General features: G+C 44.7%; 1 protein-coding gene across 1 annotated transcript in view; it reads right to left on the bottom strand.

Moving 5' to 3' along the window:
• Window positions 1-8684, bottom strand: part of CORO2A (coronin 2A) — a 185205-nt gene extending 176521 nt beyond the window's left edge. Inside the window, exon 1 of the mRNA XM_075825618.1 lies at window positions 8274-8684. Coding sequence (XP_075681733.1) covers window positions 8274-8471 — 198 coding nt within the window. The 5' untranslated portion in view covers window positions 8472-8684. The remainder of the gene's footprint in view (window positions 1-8273) is intronic.
• Between the last annotated feature and the right edge of the window lie 3671 nt (window positions 8685-12355).

Below are 12355 nucleotides of genomic sequence, written 5' to 3'. Positions count from 1 at the left end.
TGAATGGAGAGCAGTGCATGACGCTGATTGGTCACTAATTGGTCAGCGTCATACACTTCTCTGTACAACGCCCACTTGGTCATATAGTAAAACACGCCCAGTTGTCCATTGAGAAACTCATTAGCATAAAGCGAATATAGGTCATAACTGTCAAAAATGATTGTTGTAATCTATATTACAGCGGCGATCACATCATGTACAATATAGGCCACTTATAATGTGGTGACAGAGCCTCTTTAAGTGCGGACTTCTGCCACAGATTTTATGAAAAACGCACGCCTGTGACGTGTGAACATCTTTAGGGTCTATTCACACATTGGGGGTTGGTGCTTTTACCACAGCCACATCGAAAATGCACCAAGTTGCCATAACAACGCATGCAGTTATCGGCTGCATTTTAATTTTATTTTTTAAATTCAGTTCTAACCGCACCTCAACGTGTGAATGGACCATTAGGGTACCGACACACGTGGCGGATTTGTCGAGGATTTTCCGCATGTGTTAACTGCAGATTTTAATGCGAAATTCGGTGTGAATTCACCTCAGATTTCACCCTTCTACGCTGAAATAGTTGAAACCTTCAGTGAACCTCTAGAACAGAATCTGCATGCTATGTATTTGAAAATCTGTAGCATGCTCTGATCTCCGTGCAGAAAACGTTCCGCAGCACGTGGATGAGATCTGTTCATATCTCACCCACGTGGCTGGTACTGTAATCTGCTGCAGATTTTGTGCACAAAGCCGCATGGAAAATCTGTAGCATTTCTGTCCCGTGTCCAGGGGCCATAGAGGCAGCTATGTAGCAAGTGTTTTGAAAACCAAGTTGCGCTACTCTTCTTGATATCTTTAACGAATAGTCTACTAACAACTCATGAAAAGCTTCAGAAACTTGATACATTTTAGGGCCAGTTCACAGTTTGACGCGGAAACCACGTCGGAAAACACGCCAAAAAAAAAAAAAAAAAAAGGCCAAAAATGCCTCCCATGGATTTCAATGGGAGGCGGAGGGAATTCGGTGTGCAGGCATAGCAAAATCTGCCTCAAAATTCCAGATCGTTTTTTTTGCAGGCAGAAAATCGGTCTCAAAATTCCCAGTGTGAACCCAGCCTTAGGACTCCTAGCTATGCCTCTTTTTAGACACTTTTCAAAACGGTCAATGTAGGCATAGAAGGAATGAAAAATATAAGCTTGGCTCAATTTACACTCACATTTTTACTGCATTCTGCTTAGTAAATCTTCCCATTATCAGAGGTGCAAACGCTTTACCGCAAACTGATGCAGTTTGATTCGTCACGTGTCACCTGGAAGAAGCAGTGTGGCCAAAATCTGCAGCGCAAAATTGTCGCAAGTTAGGATAAAATTAATGCTCTACCATTGGATTCAACCGTATCTGCGTGCCGAATATGCATATATACAGTTTAAACTGGGAGAAAATAATTGATAAAACCGAAATTTACAAGATGGACGTCGATTAATTGCGCTGAATTTATATTATTTTTCGATTAACTGCCCAGCCCCAAGTGACATGTTCCTTTTTACATGGCATTTTGCGGCGTAAAAAAAACAAAACACCCACAACGCAGTTTTTTCCCATTAATTTCAATGGGCAGATGTTAGTAGGCGTTCAGTTACTGTTTTTCAGGCATTTATGCCCCGAAATACGCCTGAAAACACTGTGTGAACATACCCTAAGGCCTCATGCACACGAACGTAAAAACGCCCGTAATTACAAGCTCATAGCCTTCTATTGGCCACGAGTACCTCCCCGCATGCTTACGGGACGGTGCCGTTGAAAAATATGGAACATGTCCTATTTCAGACCGTAATTACGGCACGGGCAGGCCCATAGAAGTCTATGGGGCTCCCGTGATTCCGGGTGGCTACGGGTGTGCACCTGTAATTACGGGAGCGTTGCTAGGCGACATCAGGGGATAGTCACTGTCCAGGGTGCTGCAAAAGGCTGGGTTCACACGACCTATTTTCAGGCGTAAACAAGGCGTATTATGCCTCAATTTACGCCTGAAAATACGGCTACAATACGTCGGCAAACATCTTCCCATTCATTTGAATGGGTTTGCCGACGTACTGTGCAGACAACCTGTCATTTACGCGTCGTCGTTTGACAGCTGTCAAACGACGACGCGTAAAATGACTGCCTCGTCAAAGAAGTGCAGGACACTTCTTTGAAACGTAATTTGACCCGTTTTTCATTGAATTCAATAAAGAACAGCTCAAGATTACGGGAGTCAATGACGCCTCGCAAAATGCGAGGAGGAGCATTTACCTCTGAAACGACGGAGCGGTTTTCTCCTGAAAACAGTCTGTAATTTTAGACGTAAAAGCCACTTATCGTGCGCACATACCCAAAGAGTTAACTGATAAGCACTAACTCTTTCAGCACCCGGGACAGTGACTACCGCTAGAGTTAATAGTATTAAAAGTTAACTTACCTGCTTCTTCCTCTAGTCCAGCCTCCCGGGATGACGTTTCATCCCATGTGACCGATGCAGCCAATCACAGGCCAAACACAGGCTGCAGCGGTCACACTGACTGCCGCGTCATCCAGGGAGGTCGGACTGGATGTCAAAAGAGGGACGCGTCACCAAGACAGCGGTACATATTAACTTCTTTTCCTTACAATCGCTGCGGAAACTCTGCCCGAAAGGGCTGCCCCTTCTCTCTTTCCAGCACAGAGAGAAGGGGCTGCCGATTAGTGCAGAGAAAACGGGTCCGTAAATACGGGTCGAATACGTGTGACAAAGGACCCGTATTTCCGGGAGGAAAAAAATAAATACGTTTGTGTGCATGAGGCCTAAGGCTGTGTTCACACCACTTCTGTTTGCATGCGTCAGGAGATATTGCCGGCGCACATTCTGAACAGGTCCATAGACCAAATGTGACCTTTTTGCATTCACAAAGTATAATTTTTTTTTTTTTTCCTACACGGTAAAAAATAAATAAAAAATAAAATTAAAAAAAGGAAGAAGAGTAGCCTGTACAGTTGGCCATTGCTAAATAGTAGAGAGGAAACGATGGACTGCACTCCTGGATGGAATGATAGGGTATCCCAGAGCAGTATTGCTTGGGGGGGAAATATGGTGGCATTCATGGTATCAATTTTTATTGAAATTGTACACCATTTTTCAACAAAATAGAAATCGCGGGTCGCCGTCGGTTTTCCATGGCAGCCGGGGGCCTAACAAAGTCCCCCAGGTCTGTCTTCAGCAAATGCCTGTTAGGCCATGCCGGAGGCATGGCCTAATTGACTGCCCGTCAGTTTTACACTGACAGGCAGTAATGCTTTGATATACTATATCGCATAGTGAAGTCCCCTGGTGTGACTAAAAAAAACAAAACATGTAAAGCAGTTAAATAAAGTTTGTGGAAAAAAATACATTTAAATTTACAATCAAAATCAAAACTTTTTTGCCCAAAAAGTGGATTTAGTAAAAGTGCCAAAACAAATAACACATACGTATCCCTGCGATCGTAACAATCTATGACTTAATATATCAAAGCATTAAGCATTATTGCCTGGCAGTGTAAAACTGACAGGCAATCTATTAAGTCATAGATTGTTACGATCGCGGGCATACCATATATGTGTATGTGTTATTTGTTTTGGCACTTTTACTAAATAAAACCACTTTTTGGGCAAAAAAGTTTTGATTTTGACTGTAAATTTAATTTTATTTTTTTCCAAACTTTATTTAAAGAGGCTCTGTCACCAGATTTTGCAACCCCTATCTGCTATTGCAGCAGATAGGCGCTGCAATGTAGATTACAGTAACGTTTTTATTTTAAAAAAAACGAGCATTTTTGGCCAAGTTATGACCATTTTTGTATTTATGCAAATGAGGCTTGCAAAAGTCCAAGTGGGCGTGTTTAAAGTAAAAGTCCAACTGGGCGTGTATTATGTGCGTACATCGGGGCGTTTTTACTACTTTTACTAGCTGGGCGTTCTGACGAGAAGTATCATCCACTTCTCTTCAGAATGCCCAGCTTCTGGCAGTGCAGACACACAGCGTGTTCTCGAGAGATCACGCTGTGACGTCACTCACAGGTCCTGCATAGTGTCGGACGAGCGAGGACACATCGGCACCAGAGGCTACAGTTGATTCTGCAGCAGCATCGGCGTTTGCAGGTAAGATCGACTTACCTGCAAACGCTGATGCTGCTGCAGAATCAACTGTAGCCTCTGGTGCCGATGTGGCCGTCACGATGCAGGACCTGTGAGTGACGTCACAGATCTGCACTGTCACAAGCTGGGCGTTCTGAAGAGAAGAGGATGTTACTTCTCATCAGAGCGCCCAGCTAGTGAAAGTATTAAAAACGCCCCGATGTACGCACATAATACACACCCACTTGGACTTTTACTTTTAAACACACCCACTTGGACTTTTGCAAGCCTCATTTGCATAACTACAAAAATGGTCATAACTTGGCCAAAAATGCTCGTTTTTTTAAAATAAAAACGTTACTGTAATCTACATTGCAGCGCCTATCTGCTGCAATAGCAGATAGGGGTTGCAAAATCTGGTGACAGAGCCTCTTTAAGGGGTTAATCCACATATTTTGTGTCTGGTGCCTTTAATTCTGTTTATATTAATGTATGAATTTGGGCCTTGTGCCATCGGGTGCTATAAGGGTTCGGGTTGGATACCCCACAAATTATATAGAAAAAACAACCCTAGCACTCAGGGGTAAAGATGAATGTCAAGGTAAATGTAGAGTATTTCAAATGCTTTTTTTTGTTTCTTTATTTTATTTCCAAGGTATAAATTATTTATTTGAAACAGGCAATTCTTCTTATCTGCTAAATAGTAGACCCAGCCTATGGATGACCCATTTAGGTATGTGTACAGAAGAGGAGAACAAGTGTTTAGAAGGTCTGACCGGACACACAGCTTGAGTTAATTTTATAACTGTCCCCTAGTAAGGGGCTGTTCACATATGCACGGCGTCCGCTTCAGTTTACCTCCGGTGTGTTGAAGAACAGAAGGACGCAAACGGATGCTAGAACGGATCCCATAGCCTTCTATGGGATCTGTTCCGGCACAGGGGACATCCGTTGTGGCACCGTACCTCCCTGGGAGCCGGATCCAAAAACGTTACCTGCAGCGTTTTTGGTTCCGGCTCCCAGGGAGGTCCGGCGCCGTATCCCATCTTTTTTTAATGGTGGCCGGATTTACGCCGGGTGCTGCCGCATCCACCTTCCGGCAGCACACGGCGGGAAGTTGGATGTGAGCTAGGAGCCGAATCCCAGGTCATAGCATTGCCTGGGATTCCGCTCCAGAGCCCCTGACTACTACCCTCCCACCCATCCCGGATTCAGCGGGACAGTCCCGGATTCCGGGCAATGTCACACTGTTCCCTGAGGACACAAACAGTTGACAATCAGGGGAATTAGAGGAATCCCCGGCTAGAGCATTGCCGACACTGTGGCCAGGGATTCCCTCACGGAGGACCCAGACTCCACTGTCCATGTATGGACAGTGACATCAGTGGCTACTGATTGAGTGGAATCCCCGTTGCCGATAACCAGGCCGGAATCTCCAGCCAGAGTCAGCAACGGGGATTCCACTCAAAGAGTAGCCACTGACGTCACTGTCCATACATGGACAGTTGAGTCAGGGGGTCCTCTGTGGGAGGAATCCCTGGCTACAGCGTCGGCAATGCTCTGGCTGGGGATTACTATGCTTAAGTAGGGAGTAGCTTCAGTGGTATCTACAGGGGAAGGGGGTATCATTATATACAGTGGGGGTGGCACCATCTACAGGGGGCGCTGTGTGGCGCCATCTACAGGGGGGTACTGTGTGGCATTATATACAGAGGGCATGTGTGCCACTATATACAGGGGGTGTGTGGCACTAAATACAGAGGGCACTGCTGCATTATCTACAGATGAAATTAATCTTTTTTGAAAAAATTTAAAAAACGGAAAGGATACAAAACTGCCGTCAAAAACGGACCTAGATGCCTGTTAACAGCCCGACACCCAAACCCTGTTGTGTGAATCCCTGCGTGGTGTAGGGTGGGTAGGAGATGCAGGGTGCCATTGGGTAGCTGTAAAGGCGCCAAAAACCATCTACTCCCTGAAGTTAGGGCTAGTGTTTGGCGTCTTTTCAGGCTCCAGTGGTGGCTTCGAAGATTTGATCTGAGGTCAGTGCACAGCAGCTGCCTTCTGGGCGCTGTACGGAATATGACATTACAATGTGTGTCAGACTTCAGTGTAGCGCCAAGGCCGGAGGAGAGAAGGAGAGCCCTGACATGGTACACAACAAGTATCTAATCTATCATGTATCCAATCACAGACTATGCGCCACGCTTATAAAATTGGCACATTTTCAGAGCCTAGACCACCTTTTTGGTGGACAATTGTGGTAAAAACAGATGTTAAAAACGGATGGTAAAGACCGATGACAACTAATGACAACTGATGGTTTTGTAGTAAAAATCGTGAAAAAGCCTGATGGCAACTGATAAATTTTTGCATCAGTTGTAATCACTTGAGGGACAAAAAAAACCTGATGCTGATACAACTGACATATGCGAACGCACCCTTAGGCCGGATTCACACGAGCATGTTCGGTCCGTAAAGGACGGAACGTATTTCGGCCGCAAGTCCCGGACCGAACACCGTGCAGGAAACCGGGCTCCTAGCATCATAGTTATGTACGACGCTAGGAGTCCCTGCCTCGCTGCGGGACTACTGTCCCGTACTGTAATCATGTTTTCAGTACAGGACAGAAGTTCCACGGAGAGTCAGGGACTCCTAGTATCGTACATAACTATGATGCTAGGAGCCCGGCTCCCTGCACTGTGTTCGGTCCGGGACTTGCGGCCAAAATACGTTCCGTTCTTTACGGACGTAACATGCTCGTGTGAACCCAGCCTAAGAAAACTCAAGGAACATGTGCAAGAATATATATATATATATATATATATATATATATATATATATATATATAGATATATATATATATATTTATTTTTTTTGGGTTGTTTATGTGATTCATATATGTGGGGTCAGTGACTGCCTCCATTTTTTGATCTTGCACTCCTCCCATTCTGCCCTGGGTGATTTTAATTAGTTTAGTGCTGGTTCCTACCATCCCCAGGTATATATGTAGGCTTAGTCCCAGTTCTGGGTGTATGTGCAGAGTAGGTCCCCACCTATAGAGGACGCCTTGTCGTGGCAGGTGGGCTCACACAATTTGTTCAAAATGTGCACTAAGAACCTCTCTATTGTAAGTAGATTGAACAGTAATGCATATTTATTTATATTTAGTGGATTAGGGTGGCAGTGTTCGCAGTTTGCGGTCGCCATTTTCTTGTGGGAGATACAGCTATATATATATAGCTCTATCTCAAAACCATCAAGCTCTGCGCCATAGCATAATCCATCAACATGGTGTGAACAGACACAAACACACTTCTGCTTCATATCGGATGCACAATTAGGGATACTAAACGTAGTTATGCCCCCTACCCCCCGCCAATACTTTTTCCAACACAACTATGTTTTACAAAAAACAATTAATTTAAAGCACATTTTTTGCACTTTTTTTATATTCAAAAGTGGGAAAGCTCATTATGCACAACCGACCATTTTTCAGAAGCATGCGCCATATTACTCGTCAGGTGTACATAGTTCTAGTGCTTTAACCCCTGACACCAGACCTTGTGTATAAAGACCAGTACTGCCAAAAGGGCTGTTGCCCATAGCAACCAACCTGGTCGCTTATTTTCCAAGCAGCCTTTAGAAAAATAAAAAATAAACTTTAATTCAATTTGTTGATGAAAACAACGGCACCAGTTTCTTTGCACTTGTTTTTATACAACGTGCGCAAAACCCTAAAAAGTAACGACAATGCTGTACCCAAATAACAGGTAATGGAGCACTGCATTTACCAGACAGATTGCTGAGGTAAATATTAGTCCAACATTGTCCCTCTAAAGTGGGTGTGTGACACTTATGTGCATGGCGAGTAAATCCAGAAGCAGAATAAGTATCAGGCACCAAAACTGTATGCGAAGGCTGCAAGCTCATGTGTGGCCATACAGCGCAAACCTGGTGCCGGGACCAGCCTGCATGGTCAGGTGACTACACCGAGTCCTCATAGGACCAGTACACATATGGCAGATAACAAGAGTGTTTACATTATTATATAGAGCTGCAACATGGCACTAGAACCATTACGTCAGGAAAAGGCGCCCTGCCCTGCCCGGCACTCCAGTGACTTGTATACAGGTGGCACAGCCTTGCTTACCTTTGCAACAGTCATGCAGATTTCCTCAGGTGCTGTCCCTGGTCTAGAGCCCGCTGCAGTAGTGAGCTGGGAGAGAAGCCCAGCCCTCCACCCCAACGCACACCCTGTAACCACACACACTGGATTACTGCTCCTATCCTCCTCCTCCTCCTGCCGTGCTTGGTAGTATCCCCTTCCAGATCCTGCAGGAACGTTCATTCATAAATCATGACAAGTGCTTTATTTAATCTTCCTTCGTGCTGGACGAGGTGGGGTTAAAACTGGGTAAAATGGAATCTGTTACAGCACGAAGTGTGACTGGTGAAGGCTGCAGCGGAGGGCTCGGTGTACAGAGCAGGACAGCAAGGGATGGGAGTGAATGAAGACGCCACAGGGCTGCGATCCCTTCCTTTGTGTTCATGCAGTAATAGGAGCCTCCCCAGGGCAAGCAAATTCATATTTATTAGGAGGGTGCGGCCAGTCAGGCATGACAACAGGTTGCCCAGCATGGAGCATAGCGCCCGAGCTGCCTCATAGTTGCCCTTTGTAGTGTACACTAAATAGGGGTTTGTGGTCCACACTTTAGGCAGTTGTTTCGTTCTATTAGCCCTATATAATCTTTTATTTAGTTGTTTTTTAATAGGGCTGGTATAAATTAAAAATTATCTATCTATACACCTGTTCCATTGCAAAGATAAAAACTCCTATACTCCTAACTACCTGCGACAGGATGTTCTAGTGCCCATTTCTAACACACACATGGGGTGCCTGCCTCTCTGGTACGTACACCCTTGCCACCCAGAACCCTCTTTCTACCCAAATATAAGCTGTGCAAACAGGTTCTCATTTGTGTCAAATTTATTACTACATGCAAACCCTGAAAAATGTGTAATAGGTACCGGCCGCCCCTAGAGTAAGAAAGCTATGCGACGCATGCCACGCAGCCTGGCAAATATTGAGCAGCACCTTAAAGAGGCTCTGTCACCAGATTTTCAAACCTCTATCTCCTATTGCAGCAGATCGGCGCTGCAATGTAGATAACAGTAACGTTTTTTTTCTTCAAAAACGAGCATTTTTGGCCAAGTTATGACCATTTTTATATTTATGCAAATGAGCCTTTCTTAAAGAGGCTCTGTCACCAGATTGTGCAACCCCTATCTGCTATTGCAGCAGATCGGCGCTGCAATGTAGATTACAGTAACGTTTTTATTTTTAAAAAACGAGCATTTTTGGCTAAGTTATGACCATTTTCGTATTTATGCAAATGAGGCTTGCAAAAGTACAACTGGGCGTGTTTAAAGTACAACTGGGCGTGTATTATGTGCGTACATCGGGGCGTGTTTACTACTTTTACTAGCTGGGCGTTCTGATGAGAAGTATCATCCACTTCTCTTCACAACGCCCAGCTTCTGGCAGTGCAGATCTGTGACGTCACTCACAGGTCCTGCATCGTGTCGGCACCAGAGGCTACAGTTGATTCTGCAGCAGCATCAGCATTTGCAGGTAAGTAGCTACATCGACTTACCTGCAAACGCCGATGCTGCTGCAGAATCATCTGTAGCCTCTGGTGCCGACACGATGCAGGACCTGTGAGTGACGTCACAGCGTGATCTCTGGAGAACACGGCTGTGTCTGCACTGCCAGAAGCTGGGCGTTCTGAAGAGAAGTGGATGACACTTCTATACACAACGCCCAGCTAGTAAAAGTAGTAAACACGCCCCAATGTACGCACCTAATACACGCCCAGTTGTACTTTTACTTTTCAACACGCCCAGTTGTACTTTTGCAAGCCTCATTTGCATAAATACGAAAATGGTCATAACTTGGCGAAAAATGCTAGTTTTTTTAAAATAAAAACGTTACTGTAATCTACATTGCAGCGCCTATCTGCTGCAATAGCAGATAGGGGCTGCAAAATCTGGTGACAGAGCCTCTTTAAGTACAACTGGGCGTGTTTAAAGTTAAGTCCAACTGGGCGTGTATTGTGTTTGTAACATCTGGGCGTTTTTACTTGTTTTACTAGCTGGGCGTTGTGAATAGAAGTATCATCCACTTCTCTTCGTTACCATCGGCACCAGGCGACAGAGGCTACAGTTGACTCTGCAGCAGCATCGGCGTTTGCAGGTAAGTCGATGCAGCCTCTGTCGCCTGGTGCCGATGTGTCCTCGCTCGTCCGACACGATGCAGGACCTGGGGCAGGAAGTGACGTCACAGCGTGATCTCTCGAGAACACGCTGTGTGCCTGTGCACTGCCAGAAGCTGGGTGGTAACGAAGAGAAGTGGATGATGCGGATTCGTCAGCATCATACACTTCTATTCACAACGCCCAGCTAGTAAAACAAGTAAAAACGCCCCGATGTACACACACAATACACGCCCAGTTGGACTTAAGAAAGGCTCATTTGCATAAATATAAAAATGGTCATAACTTGGCCAAAAATGCTCGTTTTTGAAAAAAAAACACGTTACTGTTATCTACATTGCAGCGCCGATCTGCTGCAATACGAGATAGGGTTTTGAAAATCTGGTGACAGACCCTCTTAACTTTTCACAATACAGTTTTTATAGCATGTGCATGACGTTTTTAAAGTGGCTTTTATGACACATCCGTAGGGGGCTTTATTGGTCCCGTGAACCCAGTTTGCCCATTCATATCGGCCTTTATGGCCACTTTCCCCCAATGAGACGCTTGGACTCTTAATCATGGCCACCTCAAAGGAAAAACGGATGGCCACTTTGAATGAGCAAACATTGGTTGTAGGATCCCCATGCTTCCAATAGGTCCAGTGGATATGCCATAAATGCCCAATATGTCAATACCCCTTTAAACCCCATTCACCTGCATTGTGCCTTATTTCAATCATGGATTACATAGCTAACTGCATCCAATCCACAGTGTATGTGAACTCAGCCTGTGTCTTAGAACCCCCATTGGTACCCCAGTTGCACCCAAAGTGCCTGCCACAGATTTCCCATAAAAACTCAGTCCACACTTATACATTAGGCATGCTGGAATCAGTTCTCTCTGCGTCTGACATGCACTGCCCCATAATTCCCTTAGCCGAGTGATGTTACTATGCGTGCCTCAGATGCCCCAATCAGTGCTGCTTCAAATGCCACTAGCGTGCCTTCCACGGATGCCCCATTAGAGCCCAGACTAAATTTACCTCTTGTGCAGTCTGGGACTGGTTTACTCTGCTCATATTGTCAATGGATCAGCGAGCAACCTTTCTTCAGTGGTACAAGGATTTTTGGAGAGTATAGACCTAGAAATTAAATATGGTAGGAGGGGGGGGGGGGGGCATGGTTAAACATCAATTGAATTCAGTGGGTGACCATGAAATACATGGTTGTCCATGTCCTCCGAGGGCCCTGTCCGAGTGGACACAAATATCAGCTTTATAATATAATCATACCACATATGGGCACTTCATTTTTACTTATTTATTATAGCTTACACAAATGTATATAGTACCCTTATTTTAGGTTTTAACTGTGACACGAGGTGTATGAAAGGAAAAATCTTCCCTGCCGACACTGCTTAATCCCTGCCCCAATCACTGGGAGTTTTGTGGTCATTGTTACTTGCGTTCCAGGGCATAGAAGTGCATCCCAGCAGGACACAGCCACATGGGGTGCTCAAAAAGATAAGACACCAAGGGCAATGTAGTGATCTCTTGGCATGCTAACAAATCTTAACAACCAAATTACATTGAAGGCATTAGATTTTCATTTAGTTAGATTACTGTAGGTTTTTTGTTTATAGATCATACAACTGAATATATAATGAAGTATAGTATCAAAATCGCCAACTATAAATCTATATCTTTGCTTTTCCCAATTCAGCGTCACAATCATAAAATGCATTAGTGACCCTAATTTTTTTGCTGCTTAGTCCTCATACACACAGTGCAGATTTGATTTGTATTTTTGAATCTGCAAAACTAGTTTTAGCTTTTTCAAAATACTGATCAAATTAAACTGTGTGAGGGATTCACACATAGTGTATTTGTTGTGGAAACTCAGTTTGCGGAAACCTGTAGTACTATAATCAGGTTCTCCGTACGGGACAATTTTCCTGCAGCGTGGCAGAGACTCCTGGC

This window comes from Rhinoderma darwinii, chromosome 1, assembly GCF_050947455.1.
Source record: "Rhinoderma darwinii isolate aRhiDar2 chromosome 1, aRhiDar2.hap1, whole genome shotgun sequence".
In the NCBI taxonomy this organism is placed as follows: domain Eukaryota; kingdom Metazoa; phylum Chordata; class Amphibia; order Anura; family Rhinodermatidae; genus Rhinoderma; species Rhinoderma darwinii.
This window is presented reverse-complemented; position numbering and strand designations above follow the sequence as displayed.